At 50.8% G+C, this 25,911-nt stretch overlaps 2 protein-coding genes across 5 annotated transcripts in view; one reads left to right on the top strand and one right to left on the bottom strand.

Moving 5' to 3' along the window:
* Positions 1 to 10,307, top strand: part of CGREF1 (cell growth regulator with EF-hand domain 1) — a 16,184-nt gene extending 5,877 nt beyond the window's left edge. The window contains exons 2-6 of the mRNA XM_012475486.3: positions 6,886 to 6,976; positions 8,393 to 8,458; positions 8,553 to 8,623; positions 8,760 to 8,884; positions 9,094 to 10,307. Coding sequence (XP_012330909.2) covers positions 6,897 to 6,976; positions 8,393 to 8,458; positions 8,553 to 8,623; positions 8,760 to 8,884; positions 9,094 to 9,603 — 852 coding nt within the window. The 5' untranslated portion in view covers positions 6,886 to 6,896 and the 3' untranslated portion in view covers positions 9,604 to 10,307. The remainder of the gene's footprint in view (positions 1 to 6,885; positions 6,977 to 8,392; positions 8,459 to 8,552; positions 8,624 to 8,759; positions 8,885 to 9,093) is intronic.
* On the bottom strand, positions 10,138 to 25,911 carry KHK (ketohexokinase). 4 transcript variants are annotated; one of them, XM_012475483.3, is made up of 8 exons: positions 25,320 to 25,911; positions 19,817 to 19,933; positions 17,329 to 17,463; positions 15,126 to 15,198; positions 14,283 to 14,429; positions 11,556 to 11,644; positions 11,264 to 11,421; positions 10,138 to 11,177 (listed from the first exon to the last, which is right to left on the bottom strand). In XM_012475483.3, the coding sequence occupies exons 1-8, from the start codon at positions 25,409 to 25,411 to the stop codon at positions 11,092 to 11,094; spliced, it is 897 nt and encodes a 298-aa protein (XP_012330906.1). In that variant the 5' UTR covers positions 25,412 to 25,911; the 3' UTR covers positions 10,138 to 11,091. The 4 variants fall into 4 exon arrangements, with proteins under 4 accessions (XP_012330906.1, XP_012330905.1, XP_064220012.1 ...); XM_012475482.3 differs by lacking the exon at positions 17,329 to 17,463 and adding an exon at positions 17,006 to 17,140 and having other exon boundaries at positions 25,320 to 25,909; XM_064363942.1 differs by lacking the exons at positions 17,329 to 17,463; positions 25,320 to 25,911 and adding exons at positions 17,006 to 17,140; positions 23,399 to 24,176.

Here is a 25,911-nt window from a genome sequence, read left to right as displayed (position 1 = left end):
TAATATCTTTGTAATTTCTTTTTCATTTCTGTTATTTTAAGTAGTCTTTAAGACGATATTGTTGGGTCAGAGTTTTAGGCAATTAATACACATTTCCAGACTGCTCTCTAAAACCATTTCAGGTTTATAGTTGCAGAAGCAGTAAAGGTTAATACTCACTGATTCAGTATCCTTAGTGATTGTAAGACTAGCAAAGCTTGTTATTTCTTGTTGCATCGGTTTTGTTATTAAGTTTTTCTAAGAAATTGGCCATATCTTCTAAGTTTTCAAATCTTTGCTGTTGCTTTAGTTATGTCCCTATTTTCATTATTAATATCATTTGTGCCTTTTCTATTTGTTCTTTTTTTTTTTGGTCTTTGGTGTTTGTTTTTGTTGTTGTTGTTGTTCTTTTTTGAGACAGAGTTTTGCTCTTGTTACCCAGGCTGGAGTGCAATGGCGGGATCTCGGCTCACCCCAACCTCTGCCTCTTGGGTTCAGGCAATTCTCCTGCCTCAGCCTCTTGAGTAGCTGGGATGACAGGCACGCACCGCCACGCCCAGCTAATTTTGTATTTTTAGTAGAGATGGGGTTTCTCCATGTTGGTCAGGCTGGTCTCAAATTCCTGACCTCAGGTGATCTGCCTGCCTCAGCCTCCCAAAGTGCTGGGATTACAGGCGTGAGCCACCACACCCAGATATATATATATATATATAGTATTTTTGTAGAGACAGTGTCTGGCTCTGTCACGGAGGCTGGAGTGCAGTGGTGCAGTCGCAGTTTACTACTGCCTCAATCTCCCAGGTTCGAATGTTCCTACCACCTCAACCTCCCCAGTAGCTGGGACTACAGATGTATGCCACCATACCCAGCTAATTTTTTAAAAAATTATTTTTGGTAGAGACAGGGTGTCACTATGTTGCCCAGGCTGGTCTCAAACTCCTGGGCTCAAGTGATCCTCCCACCTCCGCCTCCTGAAGTGCTGGAATTATGGCATAAGCCACGCACCCAGCCTTTACTTTTTATTGCTTCTTTTTTTTTTTTTTTTTTTTGAGACGTAGTTTCGCTCTTGTTACTCAGGCTGGAGTGCAATGGCGTGATCTCGGCTCACCGCAACCTCCGCCTCCTGGGTTCAGGCAATTCTCCTGCCTCAGCCTCCTGAGTAGCTGGGATTACAGGCACGCGCCACCATACCCAGCTAATTTTTGTATTTTTAGTAGAGACGGGGTTTCACCATGTTGACCAGGATGGTCTCAATCTCTTGACCTCGTGATCCACCCGCCTCGGCCTCCCAAAGTGCTGGGATTACAGGCTTGAGCCACCGCACCCGGCCTTTTTTATTGCTTCTTTTTCCTCTTTTCCTGCTTTTATTTATTCTTCTTCCTCTTTTCCTGCCTTTGAGTTCATTTTTAAAAATTCTATTTATTTTTTTTCTGCTGGTTTGAGGCTATCCATTCCAGTTCTAATTTTTTAGTGATTATCCTTAAAATTTTAACATGCATATTTAACAAAGTTAATCAATATGTCTACTCTCTTCCCAAACAACCATCTTTGCCTTACATGTTATTGTCCAATATTGTAGTTCAGACCAGCGTTTTTGCCTCATATATTAACATAATTATCATTGTTTAACAGTCTATGTTTATTTAGATTTAGCCACGTATTTTATGATTTATTTGCTCCCCATGTTTTCTTGCATTTTTAACCTTTTTATTTATTTATTTTAAGACAGGGTCTTGCTGTGTTGCCCAGGCTAGATTACAGTGGTGCAATCACAGCTCACTGCAGCCTTCACCTGCTGGGCTCAAGCGATCCTCCCAACCTCAACTTCCTGAGTAGCTATCACTGCAGGCACACACCATCATACCTGGGTAATGTTTTCCTAATTTTTGAGGAGTCTTTTGAGGAGTCTCACTATATTGCCCAGGCGTGTCTTGACCTCCTGGGCTCAGGAGATCCTCCCACCTCAGCCTCCCAAAGTGCTGGGATTACAGTTATGAACCCATACCCAGCTGAATTTCCTTTAATGAAGGAATGTTGGTGGTAAATTATCTAAGCTGTTTATCTAAAATTGTTTTTACAAGGCGGGAGGATTGCTTGAACCTAAGACCAGCCTGATTAACAAAGTGAGACCCCATCTCTACCAAAAAAAAAAAAAAAAAAAAAAGCTGGGCAGGCAGGGCTGGGAGAATTGCTGTGATCATGCCATGAATTATGAATTCCAGCCTGGGCAACAGAACAGAGTGAGACCCTGTCTCTAAATAAATAAGTAAATCCTTTTACTTCACCTCATTTTGCAAGATAACTATGCTGAGAATAGAATCCTAGAATATCAATTTTCTCTCCTCTCTGAGCACATTAAAATACTACATTACTGTATTTGGGCATCACTGCTGATATCGACAAATCAGCTATCAGTCTAATTTTTTTTCCTATGAAATGAATTGTCTTTTCTTTCTAACTGCTTTTACAATTTTTTCTTTTTCTTGAGTGTTCTATTTTAGAACAATAGGTCTAGGTGAGTATTCCTGTTTATTATTTAATCTGCATTGAATTTTTGGGCTTCCTGGATTGACGTATTCCAGTTTTGCAACCTACTGGAAAAATATCAGCTATTATTTCTTCAAATACTGCTTCTTTCCAGTTGTAGCTCTTATCTCCTCCATCCTCTATGCCACTTAACTTTTGTTTTATATTTTCTATGTCTTTGACTCAATGAACTGCACTCTGATTTTTTTTCTTTCTTTTTTTACTCCCAATATTACATTAGTAATGCACTCTGGATAATTTATTCAGATCTATTTTCTAGTTCATTAACTCTCATATCAGTTGTGTCTAATCAATTTAACTCACTCATTGCATTTTTATTTTTATTTATTTTTGAGACAGAGTCTCGCTGTGTCGCCCAGGCCGGAGCGTAGTGGCATCATCTTGGCTCACTTCATTCAACCTCTGCCTCCCAGATTCAAGTGATTCTCCTGCCTCAGCCTCCTGAGTAGCTGGGATTACAGGCGCATGCCACCACGCCCAGCTAATTTTTGTATTTTTAGTAGAGACAGGGTTTCACCATGTTGGTCAGGCTGGTCTCGAACTCCAGAACTCATGATCTGCCTGCCTCGGTTTTCCAAAGTAGTGGGATTACAGGCATGAGTCACCACGCCCAGCTTTCCTTGTATGTTTATAACATTTTTGTCTTTGAGTTCTTATTTCTGGGAACTTTACCTGTGGAAATCCTCTGAGGCCTGGATTAAAGTTGATTTCCTCCAGAGATGTATGTTTTCCTCTGGCAGTCATCCGGGGACGCCATCAACCAGGTTGCACTTCAAAATACATTACCTACTTTAGATGTTCTGATCCATACAGGTAGCATTAATAATTCAGGCTTCAAACCCACATTAGAGGCCACGTGCAGTAGCTCATGCCTATAATCCCAGCACTTTGGAAGGCTGAGGTGGGAGGATCACCTGAGGTCAGGAGTTCAAGAACAGCCTGGCCAACATGGTGAAACGCTGTCTCTACTAAAAATACAAAAAATTAGCTGGGTGTAGTGGTGCGTGCCTGGTGGGCACCTGTAATCCCAGCTACTTGGGAGGCTGAGGCAGGAGAATCGTTTGAGCCTGGGAAGCAGAGGTTGCAGTGAGCTGAGATCACGCACAGCACTCCAGCCTGGGGACAGAGTAAGTGAGACTCCATCTCAAAAAAACAAAAACAGGCCAGGCTCAGTGGCTCACAACTGTAATCCCAGCACTTTGAGAGGCCGAGGTGGGCAGATCACGAGGTCAAGAGATTGAGACCAGCCTGGCCAACGTGGTGAAATGCCGTCTCTACTAAAAATACAAAACTTAGCTGGTCATGGTGGTGCGTGCCTGTAGTCCCAGCTACTCAGGAGGCTGAGGCAGGAGAATTGCTTGAACCCAGGAGGCGGAGGTTGCAGTGAGCTAAGATTGTGCCACTGCACTCCAGCCTGGCAACAGAGAGAGACTCTGTTCCCTCCTCCTCGCCACCCAAAAAAAAGATAAAGCCCACATTAGATCAGCCTTGTTACAAATTGTCAGGGAATTTTTTTTCCCCGTCTACCCAGCACCAAAGCCAAGAAAAGCAAAATTCTTTGCTGCCCTTCTTCACGGCAAATTTACTTTGTGTTCATGTTCAGGGTGTAGTTGTCTGGAATCTCAGCTTTACGTAGGGACTCTCCTGTTGGTCTCTTCCTATCAGGTGGGCCCAGGCATCATCTCTGGTCTCCTTCACTCCACAAGCACTCTGACAGATAGCTCAAGTTCACCTGGTTTGGTTTGGCAGATACTCCTAGGGCAAAAGCTGATGTCAAAGCTCACTTTCCCCCAGATGACTGTTTTCACTGCACGTTTGTACTGTTGAAAATTTCCTGCCAACCCAGTGCTTTTGAAAAGATACTTTCTATTTTTATCCAGCTTTGTGGTTACTTTCATTGGGACATTTACTATTACACTCCCAGAAGTGGAAGTCTGGATGTTTTTCTAGTCCACCTTTTTCTGGGCTGTGTCCCTTTGAGGGTTTCATGTTGATATAGAGATCTCAGTTCCAATTGCCTACCTTGAATGGGTCCAGGACCTTGTTTTCCCTCCCAGGCACAATGACCAAAATTCTCGGATTTATCTTGCCAGCTAATGTTGGTGAACACCGTTAGGAGAGCTGTGGCTTCAGCAGCTTTTTGGCCACTGGGGGTTATAGACACCAACAAGTTATGTATACTCACTTTATCTGTTGGGGCCAGTTGTATGCATAGGAAAATGAAAACAGGACAGGGCGCGGTGGCTCATGCCTGTAATCCCAGCACTTTGGGAGGCTGAGGTGGGCAGATCACCTGAGGTCAGGAGTTCGAGACCAACCTGGCCAATGTGATGAAACCCCATCTCTACTAAAAATACAAAAACTAGCTGAGTGTGGTGGTGGCTGCCTGTAATCTCAGCTACTTGGGAGGTTGAAGCAAGAGAATTGTTAGAACCTGGGAGGCGGAGGTTGCAGTAAGCCAAGATCATGTCATTGCACTCCAGCCTGGAGACAAGAGTGAAACTCTGTCTCAAAAAAAAAACAAAAAACAAAAAAACAAACTAAGACAGGCCAGGTGCAATGGCTCACACCTGTAATCCCAGCACCAGCACTTTGGGAGGCCAAGGTGGGCGGATTACCTGAGGTCAGGTGTTCAAGACCAGCCTGGCCAACATGGTGAAATCCTGTCTCTACTAAAAAATGCAAAAATTAGCCAGGTGTGCTGGTGGGCACCTGTAATCCCAACTACTTGGGAGGCTGAGGCAAGAGACTTGCTTGAACCTGGGAGGTGGAGGTTGCAATGAGCTGAGATCATGCCACTGCACTCCAGCTTGGGCAACACAGCAAGACTCCTTCTCAAAAAGGTTCTGTGACTCTAGGTAGCTTCATCTTCTTGGGAACTTCCATGTTTATGGTTTTCCCTCAAGGCAGCTTAAAAAGGCAGAATTTTTGTTTATCTTCCCATTAGCCAGGTGCTCACCTGCTCTACCCCTCATCTCTTAGGAAATGAAAGTCCACCCTGGCAGTGGTTCTGAACCTTATTAAAGTCATGGGATGCTTGGAGAATTTGCCGAAATCTATGAACCTTCCTCTCAGGCCTCGGCGTTGGTGGGCTTCTGCTTCCTCAGGAATCCACATTACCTGTATATACCCTTCGGGCTAATCAGAAAGCTTTAGGCTCTGTTTGATTGGTCCATTCTATACTTGACTGTTTTCATGTAGTCAAGTGGTGGTTTTTGACAATGGGCCTAATCCATGTCAGTCTAAGGGGAAGTTTTTGTTTTTTCCTTTACAGTGGGTCTGATTTTCCTAACTGCGTTTAGCCAACAGCAATTTCTGGGGATACTGTTGGTTTCACCCTGATTTGTTATGTTTTCAGTTTGTACTTGAGTTTAGACCTGTTTTAAGAAGTCTGTGCCTCTTTTGATTTGTTCATCAGTGGGGTTGTGTTTTTTTTTTTTGTTTTAGAGACAGGGTTTCACTATGTTGGCCAGGCTGGGCTCAAACTCCTGACCTCATGATCCACCTGCCTCGGCCTCCCAAAGTGCTGGGATTACAGACAGGCATGAGCCACCACGCCCGGCCTTTAGTGGGTTAATAAACACAAATGATCTGTTTCTCTTTTTGCCTGTGTTTAAGTCTTGGTCTTTTTGTGACTCCCTGCATTTCTTTCTTTTGAGACAAGAGTTTCACTCTTGTTGTCCAGACTGGAGTGCAATGGCGCAATCTCAGTTCACCGCAACCTCTGCCTCCAGGTTCAAGTGATTCTCCTGCCTCAGTCTCCCAAGTAGCTGGGATTACAGGCATGTGCCACCACGCCTGGCTAATTTTGTATTTTCAGTAGAGACAGGGTTTCTCCATGTTGGTCAGGCTGGTCTCAAACTCTTGACTTCAGGTGATCCACCCGCCTCGGCCTCCCAAAGTGCTGGGATTACAGGCGTGAACCACTGTGCCTGGCCTGACTCCCTACATTTCTAACCTTGCCTTTTTCTTCAACCCTCTGTGCTCCTTTCCCTCTGTAGGATGAATGGGGTGAAGGAAGTCAGACATGATTGTGCTGCACTTCTCTGGGCAGTTTGGCAGCTGGTGGGGAGCAAGGGAATGGGGCGTGGGGTGGGGATGCGCCCTCAGCTCTGCTTCTACCACAGCAGGCCTGCTTTTATGTGCTTTATATACGAGAGCTGAAGTGACATTTATTTTGAGCACAGTTCAATGGGGGGATCTCTGGTGTCTGTGTGTGAGTTCTCCCTGAGCAGAAGTCCTGTCTTTTGGGCTGCTGGTAGAACAGGGAGAAAAGGCACTTGTGTCTAACCCAGCCTGTCTCTGACACGGTGGCAGATGCCCCTTTCCCCCGACCCCTGATTCTCTTCCTTGTTCCAGTTCCAGGGAGGATGATGCCTTTGATGATGAGAGTGTTAATCCTGCTGCTGCTTCCCGAGGGTCAGGCTGCTCCAAAGGATGGAGTTACAAGGTAACAGGGTTATGAGGGCAGGGCCGTGGGCTGGGAGGAGGGAGAGTCTCTAGAGAATCCGAGGGTGTGGTGGGCCCTCTGGGAGGCAGAGATGGGCTGTAGGTTTCCTGATCTCTGTATCTCCCTGCCACCGGCCTCCCACCTTGTGCCTATCAGAGTGCCACAAAGTGAAAATTCAGTATATGCTTGCTGGACCCATTTGAAATCAGGGACTCAGCTCCAGTGCGTTATGAAGCTTAGGGAAGAAGCTATGGCTCCAGGGAAGTGGGGGCTTCAGTTTTGTTATTAAGACCTTATGGTGGGCTGGGCACAGTGGCTCATCCTGTAATCTGAGCTCTTTGGGAGGCTGAGGCAGACAGATCACCTGAGGTCATGAGTTCGAGACCAGGCTGGCCAACACGGTGAAACCCCATTTCTACAGAAATAAAAAAATTAGCCAGGCATGGTGGAGCATGCCTGTAATCCCAGCTACTTGGGAGGCTGAGGCAAGAGAATCACTTGAACCTGGGAGGTGGAGGTTGCGGTTAGCCAAGATCAAGCCACTGCACTCAGCCTGGGTGATAACAGAGCAAGACTCTGTCTCAAACAACAACAACAACAACAACAACAACAACAACAACAACAACAACAAAACCTTATGGCAGGAACACCAAGGAAGTAGAGATCATTAGCATGTCATTTCTACGTTATAGGAATACCTTTCTGAAGGCTTTATTTATAAATACTATGCAGTGGGTGTGCTAGGTAGAAGGGGAGACAGCCACAGGAACAGCCGCAGGGCTGGTAGCAGTGACCAAAATTGCTGCAACTCCTACCAGCTCTCTGGCATCACAGGTCTGGACTGACTTGAGCAAACAGTTAACCCAGTCCAGAAGTGGGAGCATATTTGGAGTTTGAAACACTGACAGAGATCCTGAGCAGCTGGCAACCCCAGAACCAAGAGATATACCCTGTCCTTGAAAAAGTATGAGTCAATTTTATGTCATGGAGCAAACTGGGTCTATGTAAATCTGGGCAGTGCCACCGGGCTCAGAGACTGGCCCCTCGGCTCCCAGCATGGAAGGAGAGGGGTGCCATGGCCCATGTCATCCTGCCACTCACTGGGCTGTCTTCTTGGATCTCTAACTTGTGTCTACTAGGTGTGGCCTCCTCTGGCCTCTACCTAACCAGATGTTTTGTTTGGGTTTTCATTTAAAGTCTAAGGTAGCCAACTGCAAAAACGGAGTCTGAGGGAGTTAAGGATTTGCTTCCAAGGAGACCAGAAGAGCTTCCTCCCTACAAGGTTTTTGGAATTTTGGGGGCAACTCCCTTTGGGTTTGGGGAGAAGATTCTGCCAGGAGATTGGGGGCAGAAGGTTGACAGGCTGAGGCCTCAGGGAGGCTCTCTGCAAGGCTACTCCTCCCCTCCCTCCTCCAGGCCAGACTCTGAAGTTCAGCATCAGCTCCTGCCCAACCCCTTCCAGCCTGGCCCGGAGCAGCTCAGGTGAGTAGGCTGGGCTGGGGAGTGCCTTCAGGGAGAAGACCAGGCCCGGCTGCAGACTCATCTCTCCCGGGCTGATTCTCTACTTTTCTGACAGACTTCTGCAGAGCTACCTAAAGGGACTAGAAAGGACAGAAGTGAAGCCGGAGCATCTGAGCCGGGAGCAGGGTGAGGGGCTGGACTGATGTGGCCAGGGACGGGAGGCTCTGGGCACCCGGACCTGGGACTGACCTTGGCTGCCCCATTGACTCCTGCCTTCTCCACCTCTCCCGGCACCTCTTCTAATCCAGCTTCTCTTCTCTAGTTCTCCTCTACCTCTTTGCCCTCCATGACTATGACCAGAGTGGACAGCTGGATGGCCTGGAGCTGTTGTCCATGTTGACAGCTGCTCTGGCCCCTGGAGCTGCCAGCTCTCCTACCACCAACCCGGTAAGCTCTGCTGGATGAAGGTCCTCCCATAAAGGAGACCCTGCACTTTGGGGCTTTGGTCTTTCTCGTCATAACTCTTTTGGTGAATCCTCTGTAAAAGGAGGCCTCAGAGCTTGCATGGCAAGGATGCAAGGTTGTGTTGGGGAGGGTCAGGACTCCTGGAAATATCTCTGGTCACTGGAGACCCCACAGTGACTCTGCTTCCACAGGTGATCTTGATAGTGGACAAAGTGCTGGAGACCCAGGACCTGAATGGGGATGGGCTCATGACCCCTGCAGAGCTCATCAACTTCCCAGGAGAGGCCCCCAGTCACGTGGAGCCCAGAGAACCCCTTGCTCCATCTCCTCAGGAGCCACAAGCTGTTGGGAGGCAGTCCCTGTTAGCTAAAAGCCCATTAAGACAAGAAACACCGGAAGCCCTGGGGCCCAGAGAAGAAGCTGAGGGCCAGGTAGAGGCCAAAAGGGAGTCCTTGGAGCCTGTCCAGGAGCCTGGGGGCCAGGCAGAAGCTGACAGAGATGGCCCCGGGCCCATAGGCGAAGCTGGGGGCCAGGCAGAGGCTGAAGATGTCCCCAGGCCCAAAGGGGAAGATGAGGGACAGGTAGAGGCCAAGGAGAATGGAGAGGAAGCCAAGGAACTTCCAGGGGAAACACTGGAATCTAGGAACACTCCAAATGAGTTTGATGTGCATATTGTTCAACTGGAGAATGATGAGATCTAGATCACGAAGATACAGGCTTGTACCCCAAGAAGTCTCAGTGCCAGAACATAAGCCCTGAAGCAGGCAGGGGAATGTACGCGGGGACAGGAACCACCTCTGTGCCCTGTCTGATCCCAGTAGGTATCAGGTCTTTCTGTGAAGCTCAGGGAAACCCTAAGTTAAGGGGCAGATCACCAATAAAGAACTGAATGAATTCATCCCCCAGGCCACCTCTCTACCCATCCAGCCTGCCCAGAGTCTCTCAGGGGAGCAGGGGGTTGAGGACCGGAAAGGACAGGGATGCCACTTTCCCAGTGTTTCTAGGCCTCACGGTGCTCCTGCAGAGCCTATGGTGCCAGCCATGGCCAGCTGCAGAGGACCCAGTGAGGAAAGCTCCATCTATCCCTGGGCCCCAAACACTCTCTGGTTCCCCCTCACCTGGTGTTCAGACACCCCATACTCTCCTGCAGCTCAGGGCAGGTAGTCCCTATCACCCTGTATCTGCCCCCCACCCCCAGTAATATTAATCATCACTAGAACTTTTTGAGAGCCTCGTACACATCAGGCATCATGCTGGGCATTTTATATATTATATGATTTTATCTTCACAATAATTCTGTGGCCAAGCAGAATTGGCTCCATTTGACAGATGAAGAAATTGAGGCAGATTGTGTTAAGCACTGTACCGTAAGGTGACATGCAGCGAATTAAATGGCAGATTTGAATCCAGGTCTGTCTGACTCTAAAGCCCATGCTCTTTACATGGCCTTATCCCCCTTTATTGGAGTTGGCCCCAATTTCAATACATGTTTTAGATCCGACCTCCCTGAGGACAGCAACACTCTGTATCCTGGGTCACATTTGTGGCTGAGGCACCCCCTTAATTCCAAGGTGGTCTCCAAGGGTGAGACTTTCAGGCTCTGGGGAGTCAGAGGGAGGAGATATTTTTGGACAACAAAGGCTGGCGGGCAGGGCAGAGGAGGCACCCTGCCCACTGGCCTGTCAGTTTGGCTCAGCCATGTGGACTCCCAGGCCCCGAGGAGCTCTCACGGCTTCTGGTACTTCAGCAAATTCGCTGGGTGTGGGGTGCTGAGTGTTCTCCCCAGCCAGGACAGAGCTGGTGGCAAGCCCGGCGCACTTCTTGCTGCTCTAGCCCAGGCAGCCCCTCCTCTGGGCCTGGGCAGGGAGGTTAATTGGGGGAATGGACACAAAGAGGGAGGACTGAAGAGTCAGAGCCTCAGGAATGCCCAGCCAGAGCAGTCCAGACATCCAGGACAGAAGCTGCCAGGGGAAGATGACTCCGAGGAAGATTTATTTGCTCTGAGGCTCTGCAGGGAGAGACGTGTGGGGAACACAGGACACAGGCAGAGTCTTCCCTATGGCCTGCATCTGTCCCGTGAGCAGGGCAACCTGGATGCCAGGCTGAATGGAGGGGAGAAGGCGATGCAGCCGCAATGGCAGGCAGCTTCCATGGTGTGTGGGGAGCCGGCTCCTCCTGCTGCACAGCTCTCACACGATGCCATCAAAGCCCTGCAGGCCACACTTCTTGCCGGCCACCTGGCACCCGAATCTCAGTGCTTCCTGCATGCTCCTCCCTGGAGGAGGGACAAGTAGCTGGGTCAGCTGGGTGTTTGGGGAGGGACAGGTCCCAGTCCTTGTCCCCTCCTGCTGCTGTACTCACCCTGGGATAGGCTGAAGATGATGGAGGCGTTGAAGGTGTCTCCAGCCCCCAGGGTATCCACCACACGGGGCGGCGGGAAAGCATCTGAGTGGAGCAATTTGCCATCAGGGCCCAGGGCGTCGGCGCCCTCCTCAGCCCAGGCACAGACAAGCACAGCCCTGCAAGACAGCTCCACTTAGCTGGATGTTAGCCCACCTGTCCCCCAAGTCATCCCCTCAGCCCCAGGGCAGACCCCTGGAGTCCAGGCTCACCCTGTACCCCCTAGAGCCCCTTCCTGGCTTCCCCGGCTCACCCTTTCCTCACACGACCATACAAGCCCCTCAGGGCTTCCCCTGCTGACCGGAACCCCAAGTGCTTGGCCACATCTTTGCTGACAAACACCTGTGGGCAGTGGAAGAGAAGCTGGCGGTCACCTCTAACTTGCCACTCACCAACAGCAGCCTGGCATTTCCCCTTTTACAATACGACTCTCCCAACATGTCCACATAGATCCCCAACATAGCATCTCACTATCCCACGGGAACATGGTTTTCTTTTTTCTTTATTTTTTGTAAAGACAGGGTCTCCCTGTGTTGTCCAAGCTGGTCTCAAACTCCTGGCCCCAAATTATTTTCCTGCCTCTCAGCCTCCCACATTTCCGGAATTACAGGTGTGAGCCATTGCACTCAGCCAGAAACACATTTTTTTTTTTTTTTGAGACAGTCTTGTTCTGTTGTCAGGCTGGAATGCAGTGGCACAATCTCGTCTCAGTGCAACCTCCACCTCCCAGGTTCAAGCAATTTTCTTGCCTCAGCCTCTTGAGTAGCTGGGACTACAGGTACATGCCACCATGGCCGGCTAATTTTTGTATTTTTAGTAGAGACGGGGTTTCACCATGTTGGCCAGGCGGGTCTCGAACTCCTGATCTTGTGATCCACCCTCCTCGGTCTTCCAAAGTGCTGGGATTACAGGCGTGAGCCACTGTGCCTGGCCAACACATTTTTTTTTGAGACAGAGTTTCACTCTTGTCCAGGCTGGAGTGCAATGGCGCAATCTCAGTTCACTGCAACCTCTGCCTCCTGGGTTAAAGTGATTCTCCTGTCTCTGCCTCCGGAGTAGCTGGGATTACAGGCATGTGCCACCACGCCCAGCTAGTTTGTATTTTTAGTAGAGACAGGGTTTCTCCATGTTGGTCAGGCTAATCTCGAACTTCCGACCTCAGGTGATCTGTCTGCCTTGGCCCCCAAAGTGCTGGGGTTACAGGCATAAGCCACCATGCCCAGCCCAGAAACACATTTTTATTGATGCTTATATATAATAGAATACAGCCTTGTAAATTGTTAAAAGCCCTGGTCAGTTTGTTCAAGGATCAAAGGATTGAAAACCCACAGAAAGCCTTGAGCGCCACCTTGGGGTGGAATCTACCACAGCCATGCTGGCTCCCTGGAGCGGTTTTACTGGGTTTTCCCACGCACAACTATGTCCTCTAGGTATGGTTTCTTCATCTGGAAAACAAAGGGGCTCCCTCAACACTAGCTACACTTCAGAATCTCCAGAGAGAGTTTTGGTAAAACACACACACACACACACACACACACACACACACACACACACAGAAGCCTTGGCTCTACCCCTGCCAATCAAATAAATACAAGATGGTGGGGCTCGGCCATCTTTTTTTAGAGTCAGGGTCTTGCTCTGTTGGCTGGGATGCAGTGGTGCAATTACGGCTCACTGCAGCCAATTATGGCTCACTGCAGCCAATTATGGCTCACTGCAGCCTTGAACTCCTGGGCTCAAGCAATCTTCCTGCCTCAGCCTCCTGAGTAGCTGGGACTATGGGTGGACACCACCATGCCAGGATTTTTTTTTTTTTTTGGACAGAGACAGGGTCTTGCAATCTTGCCCAGGCTGGTCTCAAACTCCTGGGTTCAAGTGATCCTCCTGCACTGGCCTCCCAAGGTGCTGGGATTACAAGTATGAGCCACTGCTCCTGGCCTAATTTCTTTATTTTCATAGAGACAGGAGTCTTGCTATGTTGCTCAGGCTGGTCTTGGACTCCTGGCATCAAGAAATCCTGCCTCAGCTTCCCAAAGTGCTTGGATTACAGGTGTGAGCCACTGCACTGGCCTGCATTCATCTTTTTTAATATGCAGCCAAGGTTGAGGACCTTGGCTGGATGGTCTCCAACCAGCTTCTGCTGTGATGCTGGGATTATCTTCCAAATTCCATTTATATCCAGCCTTTCAAAAAGTAACTCATGCTAGTCTCCTTCCCACCCTCCCCTCACCCCTAGTGGCCCCCACAACCTGCCAGACAGCCTTGAGTTGGACGAAACCTCAGAGAACAGTTGTGTGCCCTCATTCTGCAGTGGAAAAGCCTGGGGATCCCCAGAGAGGAGATGCTTCCTCACCGGCTTGCCCTATGGCTGTCTAGGCCCTGCCCAAGCCCTCTGGGTATTCTTACACCTGTGCACCCTCCTGGGGTGGAGACATTCTACTCCTTGGTCACTGCTGAGGCCTGCATTGGAGCCCAAGGCTATGTGTCTACCTTTTTGTTTTAACCCCCAAACCAGGAACCATTATTCCAACTGTGGTAGGCACGATAAAAGGACTCTGGCCCCCTTTAAGAACCAAATTAGTGGTTAGCCACGGTGGCTTACTGCCAGTATCCCAGTACTTTGGGAGGTCAAGGCGGGCGGTTCACAAGGTCAGAGATCGAGACCATCCTGGCCAATATTGTGAAATCCCGTCTCTACTAAAAATACAAAAATTAGCTGGGCTTGGTGGTGCACGCCTGTTGTCCCAGCTACTTGGGAATATGAGGCAGGAGAATCGCTTGAACCTGGGAGGTGGAGTTGCAGTGAGCTGAGATCGTGCTACTGCAGTCCAGCCTGGCGACAGAGCAAGATTCTATCTCTATAACTCGATCAAGATAGTTGCAGGTGGGCAAAAAACATAATAACAAAAAATAAATAAAAAAGAAGAAGAAGAACCAAATTAGCTGGAAGTGGCAAAGAGAGGCTGTGTGGGGCACCCACCACGTCTCCATAGCCAAACAGGTGGAAGAGCTCCTCGTGCGGCTTCTCCACCTCCACGGACACCCAGATCTTCTGCTCCGGAGGCTGCCTGGCATTGTGCATGTCTATCCGCTGCAGCATCTTCACCTGCTCTGATGCATTCCGGCCCTGGGGCAGGACAGGGCAGCTGAGGACTGCTGAGTACTGCCTGGCCAATCTGGCTCATTCTTCCTGCCCTGCTAAAACTCTGGGTGAGGAGGGAGAGGGCCTGGGGGAGGCTGGGCTAGAACCCCATCCTAAATCTCAAAATTCAGAGCTGTCATGGACCTTGGAGACCTTATCAACCAGCTACACATTCCACAGATGAGAAGACTAAAGAATAACAGAGACTGTGAAAGACCTACCATAGGTTAAATGATGAAGCTAGAACTCAGGACTTCTCAGGATTTCCTCCCACCTAGACTCCAAAACCTCTCTTGGAGTAAAGGTTCTAGTTCCCTTTATTTGGGAGCTGAGTCAGGCCCTGTCCTTCTTGCTTCCCCAGAGGTAATGCGTCAGGCCCTAAGCAGTCAGACTTCTGCCAGAGGCAGAGTTGGAGGCGGTGGAGCAGCCCGTAGCACAGAAAGCACAGGACTTTGCCTGGAGCCAGCTGTGCCTACGTTCTGCTGTGTGACCTTGAATAAGTCACCTAATCTTTCTGGGCCTTAGTTTCCTCACCTGCAGACATAAGGAAGGATGGAGAGGGAATATGGGGGTTGGATTCATTTATCTCTAAGGTACTTGATGGTTCAAAGAAAGCAAGGAGAACATGTGGAGGATACTGGCAGGTTGAGCCCATTGAAACACAGGTAAGACAGGGCTTGCCTCAATGTGGATCCACTTGAACCGGGTCAGATCAACCTTCTCAAAGTCCTTAGCAGACACATCTGGCAGGCTCCTAGGTCACAGGATGGAAAGGACAAGAGAAGAAAGAGCATGATGGGGTCAGCCAGGGCCAGGGTCTCTAACTGGCAGCTGTGGACCCTGTGCCTGCACTGCCGGCAGCATGGCAGGAAGCTGGATCCACAGCACAGGATTCTCAGGCTTAGCTCCAGGTGGGCCCTTTTACAGTCTGCTGGGGTGCCCCTTCCTGGGTTTGAAATTGTGATTATCTCAGGGTAAACTGAACAGCAACACGTGTCAAGCGGCCAGGTCTGTGTGTCTTGGAGACTGCATCTCCCAGAATGCACCAAGAGTGCCAAGCCTACACTTCCCAGAATCCCTTGCAGTAGCACACAGCTCCCACAGGCAGAGCCCTGGGAAACTATAAAGCCTGAGACCCTCTGCCTGGGCTGTCTGGTCCCCCTCACTTCTGGCGCCCTAGTGTTGGAGCTTGCCTATGGCATCCATGTCCTGGGTTTAGTAGTTCCCTGTTGCAACCCTGAGGTCAAAGTAGTTGGCACTTGAGGAAGAGTTTGTGTTTGGCTGGTTTAGGAGTGGAGACCCTGGATAGGAGTCTGCCTTGACCCTCCTGGGCCGGAGACCTCAACTCAGCCAACATCCCCGCTCCACATTCTGTGGCCAAATCCTTCCACTTAACTATAACTGTGTGACCTGCCTGGGCCTCTTGGAGGCTGCTTCCCCGTTGATAAATGAGGCCCAAACCCCCAGCCTCCTTGCAGGCTGCTGCAGTTGCAGGTAATGTGTGTGAATGTACCTGGGCTGAGGCCAGTGGGCAATAAATACTTCTCCTTAGAGCTCCTTTCCCTCCTCTCCTGTGAATAGCTACGTTGTGTCCTTGATCAGGGTTGCTACAGATTGTTGCTTAACGAGCATTTGACTAGGATTGCCCAATGTGAAGGTCACCTGTAGCACATGTGCCCGCCCACTCACTCACTGCACATACAGAGCCCAGGGATAGCTGCCCCTCCTCCAGGTCCAGTGGTCAGGCTGGGGGCAGTAGGGACAGCCTGATTCCCAGGGCAGCTGAGCTTGGGCCCTCTCAGCCATAATAGTACCTGGCATGTACTAGGTTCTCAGGAAACTAAACCTCTAAAGTCCTGCAGGAGGGAGTCTGCGAGGGATGAGAAGTGTCTAGGCCCATGGGCCTCTCTTGAGTGGCCTGGGACCCTGAAGGGAGGGATGTCCCATTCCCCCAGGTCAGCACCACATTACACACCCTGATCTGCTTACCCAGTGTTCCCTCTCCTTCTCCTTCAGCAATGGCTATGAATGGTGTGTGGCATGTTTGGCCTGGCTTCATCATGCTGGAATCTTTGGGGGGCTCATCTCTTTTGCACACCCAAACCCCAGCTCCTTGGTGCCATGCTGCAGGCTGGCAACTCTGGGGCTGACCCTGGAAATCCCAGTGGGCCCCCGCAGCCCTTCTTGAGAAGGGTTGAATCCCATCTCCCACCCCTCTGTCCTGAGAACAGTTTCCCCACACCCACACCCAAGCTGCTGATTAACTATTTAATAATTATGGAGGAATCACTTCGTAAATTACATTTTATATAGGCCTGTCTGCCCTTCTTTGGTATTGACCAAGGCCAGTCACCAGGCACAGCAAAGCCCAACCCTTCCCACCTCACTTTTCCCTTAATTGAAAGCAATTCAGAAATCACTGGACATTTTGACAGGGGAGCAATTTCTGGTACAGAGAAGCCACAGAGGGGGGCAGTTGGGATGCCCATGGTGGCGAGTGAGGGAACTGATTGAGCCAACTGATTGGTGGGTTGTGGCAGGGCGAGGCCAGGGGGCCTTACGTGTCATGGAGCACAATGGTACGGTTGCCATTGGAATTGTTGACGATGCAGCAGGAGCTGGGGGTGTCCCCTTTGCTCTGCCAGGCCACCTGAGACACGTCCACACCCCGCCGCCTGAAGTCAGCCACTAGGAAGCTTAGGGTGGAGGCCAGGCCAGAGAAAGGTCAAGGAGACACAGATTAGAGCCTGCAAGTGTCCTGGACCTCCCATGGGAGTGGGGAGCGGGTACTGGAGCACACGAGCCTCTAAGAGAAGAAGAGTCTTGTTCTGGGAGTTTTGGTGATGGCGGCAGCAGCTGGCAAGGCACAGACAGTTATACAAACCTGTCATAGTATAGGATGGTGCGGCTACCACTGGCCTCGTTGATGATGACTGTGGCGATGGGGACGGAGCCTGTGGTCTGAAAGACCACGTAGCGGAGGTCCACAGAATAGCGGCGGAGGTCATCCAGGACAAAACTGCCAGGGCGGAGTAACCCGAAGGGGGTGCAGTTCGACAAGGGTTTGGGGACTAGAGGGTAGCTGGCAGGGCCACTAGGGACCCTGAAAGGCAGGGGTGCAAGCAAAGGGGGCTGGGAGAGAATTGGGAATCACAGTCTTGCCACTGGCAGTGCAGCAGGGCAGGAGAGGCAGGAGTGCAGAGCCTGGAGCTCAGAGAGAGAAACACTAAGGCCATCCTTTCAGGTCTTGGCTGAAGCATGCCCTGTTCCTGACTGTTTTTCAGTCCAATTCAAGCTAGAAAGGATTTGCTCCTATTCATAAAGTTGGACAGGCCGTAGAACCTGTACCCTGTTTGAACCAAGCAGGTGGAGGCACCGTGGCTTGTTTCCTGAATGCCCAAGCAGGATTAATAATTAACCTCCAAGGCAATACTTTGCCCCCAGCTGTCCTCCACATGCTCATCCATGGTGCTGTCCTCTCCGAGTCCCTCCCAGTCCTAATGCTGTGATTTCTCTCACTCTCTGCCTGCCTCCAGGAGGCCCAGCCTGGAAGTGGTGCTGCCTTGGTGAGCCAGCTCACTGCTCTGTCCTCCTGCAGGTGACAGGTGATCCCTCCCAGGCAATTAGTTGGCTCCTGGTGCCTGATGCCACTCAGTATGGGCCTGGTCCAGAACTCTCTTCCAGAATGCCCTCCACACAGAGTGAGCCCAGGAGCAAGGACAAGGAGACCAGTCCCTGCCATCCCAGCCCTCTCTGGACGTGCACTGTTCTGTGCTGAAGAACTGGCAATTAGGCTGGGCACAATGGCTTATGCCTGTAATCCCAGCACTTTGGGAGGCTGAGGCAGGAGGATCACCTAAGGTCAGGAGTTTGAGACCAGACTGACCAATATGGAGGAAAACCATCTCTACTAAAAGTACAAAATTAGCCGGATATTGTGGCACATGCCTGTAATCCCAGCTACTCAGGAGGCTGAGGCAGGAGAATTGCTTGAACCCAGGAGGCGGAGGTTGCAGTGACAGAACCACTGCACTCCAGTCTAAACAACAAGAGCTAAACTCCATTTCCAAAAATAAAAAATATAAAGGATGGGAAATTATGCCCAGCAGTCCAGCCACCATCCTAGCTTTTCTCGCCTGTCCAGAGCCTGCTTTCAGCAACACCAAAGCTGGATAATACAGATTTGCATAAAGGTACCAAGTCAGGGCATCATTCCTTGACTTACAACTTCTTTAAATAGTAGCTTTCCCAAAGCATTGGAAATACAGTTTGGTGTGCCAAATAACTTTTGCACCTACAGTGCCTGGCACGTGGTAGGTGCTCTCTAAAGGTCTGTCGAGCACATGGGGAGGATTCTGAATAGCCCTCCCATCGGCATGATTGTTATGTAAAGGAGAGTTGGCCACCCTAAGCGAGAGCCACCTCCTGCCTCCAGCTCGGAGGAAAGGAGTTACTGAAGAGGTTTAACGAGTCACCAGCCCTTGGCTCTGAGCCATCCTGTTCCATCTCACAGGGCAGATTCTCTCCCTCTATTCTCTTCCTGCCAGTTCATCAAGGCAGGGAGTTTGGCTATAGCTCAGGCGGTTAGACTCTGCCAGCAGCCCCCCTCAAACTAGAGTTCAAAGGGCTGCGCTTCACAGGCCAGCGACCTGGCAGCCTGCCCCAGTGCCCACAGTGTGCAAAGTGTGGGCCTCACCTCCCGATAAGTGCTTGCTGAGTCGGCAGCACCAGGGGTCAAAGGGCTCTGAGGTCACAGCAGCAGCCAACATGGAGGGCACACATGAGCCACTTAGGGCTATAGCCCTGCCAGCCGGTGAGCTGGGAGGTGTGGGTTCTGAGCCCAGCTTTAGCACGTGGCTTCAGGGTGTCCTTGAGCAGGGTACTCTCACTGCTTCAGTGAACAACAGGGACATGAGCACCAGCTTGCCTCTCAACTGGGACAGAACTGTGGGCCTGGACCCAGGGGCCATGGATGCAGGCCATTCCTGAGGGAGGATGGGTACAGCGTGCCCCTAACTGCCTTCTGCCTCACGCATGGCCAGGATAAGGGACTTAGGAAAGGCAAAGGCAAATCCATCGCAGTCTGCAGGAGGCAAGGAATGAGAAGGGAAGAGGCTGAAGCAGGCTCCAGGAAGTGGCCAGGAAACCAGCTGTGACAAGGAAAGCTTCAGAGGGGCAGCATCAGCCCCCAGCTGCAGAGAGGCCGCACCAGAACAGCACTGAGAGGCTGGTGCTCCACCGTCCCCACTCCCCACGATTCTGCTGGCCACAACCCATTTCTAATCCCCAACCCACCCAGGGTGGGCACATCCTTCTTCTCCCCCCACAATGCAGGCAGGCCTTCCCCAGTGGGCGCTCCCTTCTGGACTTACTCAGCAACGTGGCCGGGGGCCATGGAGCCCATGAAGGCGCAGGGGGCTCCGAGCAGGGAGAGAACGGTGCAGGAGTTGGACGCGTTGCCTCCGCGCTGCCATCTCTGGGACAAGCACCTGCAAAGCACAGGGAGGGTCCCAACCACAGTCCCCCGTATAGGGACCTACAGAGTGTGACAGCTGGGGACTCGTCTCAGACGGCATCTAGGCTGCTGTCTCACTTTCTACCCGGGGCAGCTGAGGCTGGCCAAGGGAAGACGCTTGGCAGAGAGCGGTGTCTACCTCCTCAGCTCAGGCTAAATTCAAGCCCACAGCAGTTCCTTTCCATGTTTCCATCTGTTCCTAGGGCACCAGGAAACCTGTCTCTTGGGTCCATCACAATTTGAGAGCCCTACTGACTCCAGATCATCTCCTCTTCACCTTTTCCCCTGGTCATAGCTGCTCACGGAGGCTGTACCTTTGGCCTCCTCCTTGAGAGCTGCAGCAATTCCAAGGACCTCTGGAGCTAAGTGCCTCTTCCCAAAGGTATCATATTTATACCTACCACTGTCTTAGGAGTGCCTACTTCAATAGAAACTGCAGAGCTGGCCGGGCGTGGTGGCTCACACCTGTAATCCCAGCACTTTGGGAGGCTGAGGTAGGCAGATCACAAGGTCAAGAGATCAAGACCATCCTGGCCAACATGATGAAACTCTGTCTCTACTAAAAATACAAAAATTAGCTGGGCTTGGTAGGGAGCACCTGTAGTCCCAGCTACTCAGGAGCCTGAGGCAGGAGAATCATTTGAACCTGGGAGGCAGAGGTTGCAGTGAGCCAAGATCACGCCACCGCACTCCAGCCTGGCAACAGAGCAAGACTCCGTCTCAAAAAAAAAAAAAAGCTGCAGAGCCATAAGATCAAATGAGTAAGACAGGACAGCAAACCTGGACATTGGTCATTTAAGAAGTGGCAGCAGGGAGCACTTCTCCATCTTTACTAAAAATCGATCAAAGGGAAACTAACAAGACACACCTGAAGAGCTTTATCATCAGCAGCAGCAAAAATGATAACTTTCACACACACAGTCAAAGCACTGATCACCTCACGGTGTTACTGGGGCACAAATGAGAAATCATTAATCAGTGTTATTACCTTTGAGGTACGAATGGTGTTATTTCTATTGTGCCAGTTCCAATAATAATAATAATAATTGTGGCAGCTTACAATAAAAGGAGCAGTACCAAAGAACCACTAATTAAGAGAAAAAACTGAACCAGAATTTTTAGGCTAAAGCATATGTGTACACAAAACTTCAGTTTTGGGAAAAGGGAAGCATGATGTCATTTGAAAAAAACAATAGTAGGCCAGGCATGCTGGTTCATGCCTATAATCCCAGCACATTGAGAGGCCAAAGCAGGAGGATTGCTTGAGCCCACAAGTTCGAGACCAGCCTGGGTAACAAAGGGAGATCTTGTCTCTACAAAAATTTTAAAAATTAGCTGGGTATGGTGGTGCATAGCTGTGGTTCCAGATACTCAGGAGGCTGAATTTGGGGGAGCGCATGAGCCCGGGAGGTTTAGGCTGTGGTGAGCCCTGATACTGCACTCCAGCCTGGGTGGCAGAGCGAGATCCTGTCTCAACAACAACACTAACGACAAAGGATAGTAATTTAATTTTTTTTTTTTGAGACAGAGTTGCTCTGTCACCCAGGATGCAGTGCAATGGCATGATCATGGTTCACCGCAGCCTCAGCCTCCCAGGCTCAAGTGATCCCCCAACCTCAGCCTCCTGAGTAGCTGGGATTATAGGTGTGCAGCACCGTACCCCACTAATTTTTAAAAATTTTTTGTAGAGATGGCATCTCTTTATGTTGCCCAGACTGGTCTTGAACTCCACGGCTCAAGCAATCCTCCTGCTTGGGCCTCCCAACGTGCTGGGATTATAGGCATGAGCCACTGCAACCAGCTGGTCAAAGATTTTCAAGCTAAGCTTTACAGAAATTTTTACAAAAAGAAAGGAGGAATCTTGAGGGATCTGACTTGATCAATAGTTAAGGACAAAGCTGATGTGGGAACCCAAGTTTCCTGACCCCAGAGCCATTGCTGTTTACTCTGTGTGTGTGTGTGTGTGTGGTTTTTTTTTTCTGGGTTACGGTTAGGGTTAGGGGTTAGGGTTAGGGTTAGGGTTTACTCGGTGTTTTTAAACAAAAAGTAGTTAGTACCAAGCTTTGATGAGGTTTCTAAGCAAGGGTATATGGCCAGGCACGGTGGCTCATGCCTGTAATCCTAGCACTTTGGGAGGCCAAGGTAGGCAGATCATGAGGTCAAGAGATTGATACCATCCTGGCCAACATGGTGAAACCCTGTCTCTACTAAAAATACAAAGAATTAGCTAGGTGTGGTGGCGCACACCTGTAGTCCCAGCTACTCTGGAGGCTGAGGCAGGAGATTTGCTCGAACCTGGGAGGCAGAGGTTGCAGTAAGCTGAGATCAGGCCACTGCACTCCAGCCTGGTGACAGAGTGAGACTCGGAAGGGAAGAGGGAAGGGAAGAGAGAAGGGAAGAGGGAAGGGAAGAGGGAAGGGAAGAGGGGAGGGGAGGGGAGGGGAGGGGAAGGAAGGGAAGGGAAGGGAAGGGATTTCACTCTGGGGAAACCCTTCAAAGTCACACTGATATTTCCTGTGCAGAAATGCTCAGCTGAGCAGGAGGATGCTTTCTGGAAGGCTCTCCTTGGCATGGGTTCTGGGAGGCAGGGGTCACATCCCAGGCAGCTCCCAAGAGTCCCCAGCTGCCTGTTAAGCACAGAGACCCTGGGACAGGTGGGGCTGAGACGCCCAGGAAGGGCTGGGTCCCACTGGAATGTGCTCTTCTAGGAGGCAAACAGTCCAGAAGCCAGGCTGCAGGGAACCAGGGCCACAGGGCTGGAGGAGGGGCATGGCCTGGAGGGCAGGAGCGTGGCAGACACGGGAAGGGGCCCTTTAGAGAAGTGCCTCACTCGGTGCCCACCTTCAGAACCTGCCCCATCAGTGCAGGCACCAGCAGGACCTCCTTCTCCTACCTTCCTGACACAATTGAGCTGAAAAGAAATGAGACTTCAGCTCTGACAGAAAAAGATGCTGAGTCTTTCCCCAGGCTCTCCATGGTCCTCAGAGAGCCTGTGGCCCTGGAATTTGCACTGTTCCCCTGAGATGAACCCAACTCCTCACTGAGTGCCATGTCCTGGGGCTGCCTCGACCTTGCACAGTGGGTCAGGTCTACACAGTGGCATACCTGTGCCCCTTTCCCCTCATCCCTGCACCCCTGGCAAACCAAAGCAAAGGGTCAATTCCAAGAGACGGTCAGCAGCAAAGGGACAGGGTGTACAGGAGACAACGGAGGGCAGGGGTACCGGACTCCACGCTAGGAGACTCGAGCTGCAGCTACTGCTGTGCCACCCTTTAACTCCATGGCCTTAAAAAACTCCAAATCTTCAGCTTCCTCACCTATATAAAGGATTTCACTGATCTTTACACAGTTCTCATGGGCTGCTAGGAGGAGAGTATGAAATAATATATGTGACAGTGCTTTGTGGCCCCAAATCCTGAGGAGTGCCCGTGTGTCTCACCTCAGCCTCATGGCCATCAGCAGTGTTGTGTCTTGCTGGAGTTCAGTCTTGAACTGCCTCTTATCCAGTTCTTAACTGGGACAACTGATGTAGCCTAGGAGCAATTCTCAGTATTCTAAGCACTCACTGACGGCACCAAGAGAAAGCTAGTGTCCTGCCCCACAGAAATGCCTTCACAGCATTACAGTGTAACGGTGGAGCCCTTATCAAGAGTAAATACAAGAACCAACAGGCTGGGTGTGGTGGCTCACCCTGTAACCTCAGCACTTTGGGAAGCTGAGGTGGGCAGATGACTTGAGGTCAGGAGTTCGAGACCAGCCTGGCCAACACATCTCTACAAAAAAAAGCCCTGTCTCTGCAAAAAAATAAAAAAATTAGCTGGGCATGGTGGTGCACGCCTGTAATCCCAGCTACTCAGGAGGTTGAGGCAGGAGAATCACTTGAATCTAGGAGGCAGAGGTTGCAGTGAGCCAAGATCGTGCCACTGCAGTCCAGCCTGGGTGACAGAGCAATATTCTGTCTTAAAAAGAAAAAGAACCAGCCAGGCACGGTGACTCACAGCTATAATCCCAGCACTTTGGGAGGCTGAGGCAGGTGGATCACAAGGTCAGGAGTTTGAGACCAGCCTGGCCAGCGTGGTGAAACCCCCATCTGTACTAAAAATACAAAAATTGGCCATGCATGGTGGCACACCTGTAATCCCAGCTACTCAGGAGGCTGAGGTAGGAGAATCGCTTGACCCCAGAAGGCAGAGGTTGCAGTGAGCTGAGATCGCACCACTGCACTCCAGCCTGGGTGACAAATCGGCTGGGTGCAGTGGCTCACTAGCCCCACCCACAGGATCTGCTTCTCTTCCGTGAGGCTGCTCCCAGCACTTTGAGAGGCTGACCCAGGAGGATTGCTTGAGCCCAGGAGCTCAAGACCATCCTGATCAACATAGAGGGAACTCGTCCCTGCACAAAATTCAAAATACAGCTGGGATGGTGGCATGGATGTGTGAACCCAGCTCCTCAGGAGGCTGAAGTGGGAGGATTACTTGAGTCTAGGAGGTCAAGGCTGGCTAATTTTGTATTTTTAGTAGACAGGGTTTCTGCACGTTGGTCAGGCTGGTCTCGAACTCCTGACCTCAGGTGATCTGCCTGCCTCAGCCTCCCAAAGTGCTGGGATTACAGGCGTGAGCCGCTGCACCCCGACTTTTCAGTTTCTGGCAGATAACTGAGAAGGATGTTTTCCAATACTAAAGGCTGTTCATTGACCTTTGTGAAAGGACTTCTGGTAAACTTCTCTTGGAATTTAGCACCAGGAAAAAGCTTGCGAGGCTCATGAACCAGCTGTATCCATAACCCATGGTATCTCATGTTTGCCTCCAGTGCCAGCAAGCCCTGAGCTATAGTCAAAGCTCAAATGCCATGGTCTTAAATGTTCTCCAACAGTTTAACTGTGCATGCTTTTTACTGCAAGCTACCTCAAATCCTTCTCAGAAATAGGCGCAAGATATATGTGGTAAATAATTAGAAGTACATGTTGGATAGGCAAGTGCATAGGTTTGGAGTTTAAAAAGCAGCAGCAAAAGCAGGAAACGGGTCCTGCACCTTGGTAGCTGTGTGCTCCTGGATAAACCCCTTCATCTCTGAATTTATACTTGCTTATCAGTACAATGGGGATCCTGATGCCTGACACCATCCCTGAATTGAAATGGAAATTGGTCAACACAATGCTATCCAAATCCTGGGTCGTCTTATTAAAAGCCTCAATTCCTTCCTCTCTTCTCTCCTGTGGGTTGCCCCTCGGGATTCCCGGGTAGAGGGCTTAGGTCCGGCCTTGAAGCTGGGCTCTCAGGGCCTCACTGCGGGGTTTCTACAGGCACAAACCCTGGGCTGCAGCAGCCACTGTGGTCCCGAGGGGACCTGGGCGCCCCTACCTTATCTCCGAGTCCTCCTTAGGGTACTTGTCCACCAGGCTGATGACGTCCAGCACCACTAGCCCCACGCACAGGATCTGCTTCTCTTCCATGAGGCTGCTCCCAGAGCTTCCTGCCCGCCAGGCTGAAGGGGTTCCTCCCGGCCTCTGCCTCTTATCCAGGAGGATGGTGTCCCCGCTCCCAGGAGATGCCCTAGCTCCTCCTCCACGTGGGAGTTCCTCCTCCAGGGAGTCACGGGCTGCGGCGCGGGGTGCAGGGAACGAACGAACGGAGCAGGGTCCTTTCTCCCGACGCCCAAAGACCCGAGCTGGCCTGGGAAAGCCACCCCCGAGGTCTTGGCCCCCGGTCTTCCCTTAGCAGGTTGACTGGGCCTGCAGATGGCAACGCCTCCCACTTCTCAGCCTCAGTTCCCTTGCTTGTCAGATGGACTCGGAGCTGATGCAAACGTTTCTAAAGCGCAGCTAAGCGATCTCGAGAATGCAAAAGAAAATGTGCTGGAAATGCGCTACTTGCCCCGCCCTCTGCTGCACCTGCGTCTCCGACTCCCGACCCTGGACCCGCGGGGTAGAGCTGGGCCTCGTATCTGCAGCCC

This window comes from Aotus nancymaae, unplaced genomic scaffold (genome assembly GCF_030222135.1).
Source record: "Aotus nancymaae isolate 86718 unplaced genomic scaffold, 86718_ANA_hifiasm-v0.15.2.pri h1tg000057l, whole genome shotgun sequence".
Lineage (NCBI taxonomy): Eukaryota > Metazoa > Chordata > Mammalia > Primates > Aotidae > Aotus > Aotus nancymaae.
This window is presented reverse-complemented; position numbering and strand designations above follow the sequence as displayed.

What these genes read in the sequence shown, in the direction of transcription:
- KHK (XM_012475483.3), bottom strand. Translation starts at nt 25,411, where the DNA reads ATGGAAGAGAAGCAGATCCTGTGCGTGGGGCTAGTGGTGCTGGACGTC. An exon ending in GCCCCCGGCCACGTTGCTGA is followed by an intron (nt 17,464 to 19,816) that starts GTAAGTCCAGAA and finishes CCGCCCTGGCAG; the next exon opens with TTTTGTCCTGGATGACCTCC. An exon ending in CATCTTCAGCCTATCCCAGG is followed by an intron (nt 11,178 to 11,263) that starts GTGAGTACAGCA and finishes TCCCTCCTCCAG; the next exon opens with GGAGGAGCATGCAGGAAGCA.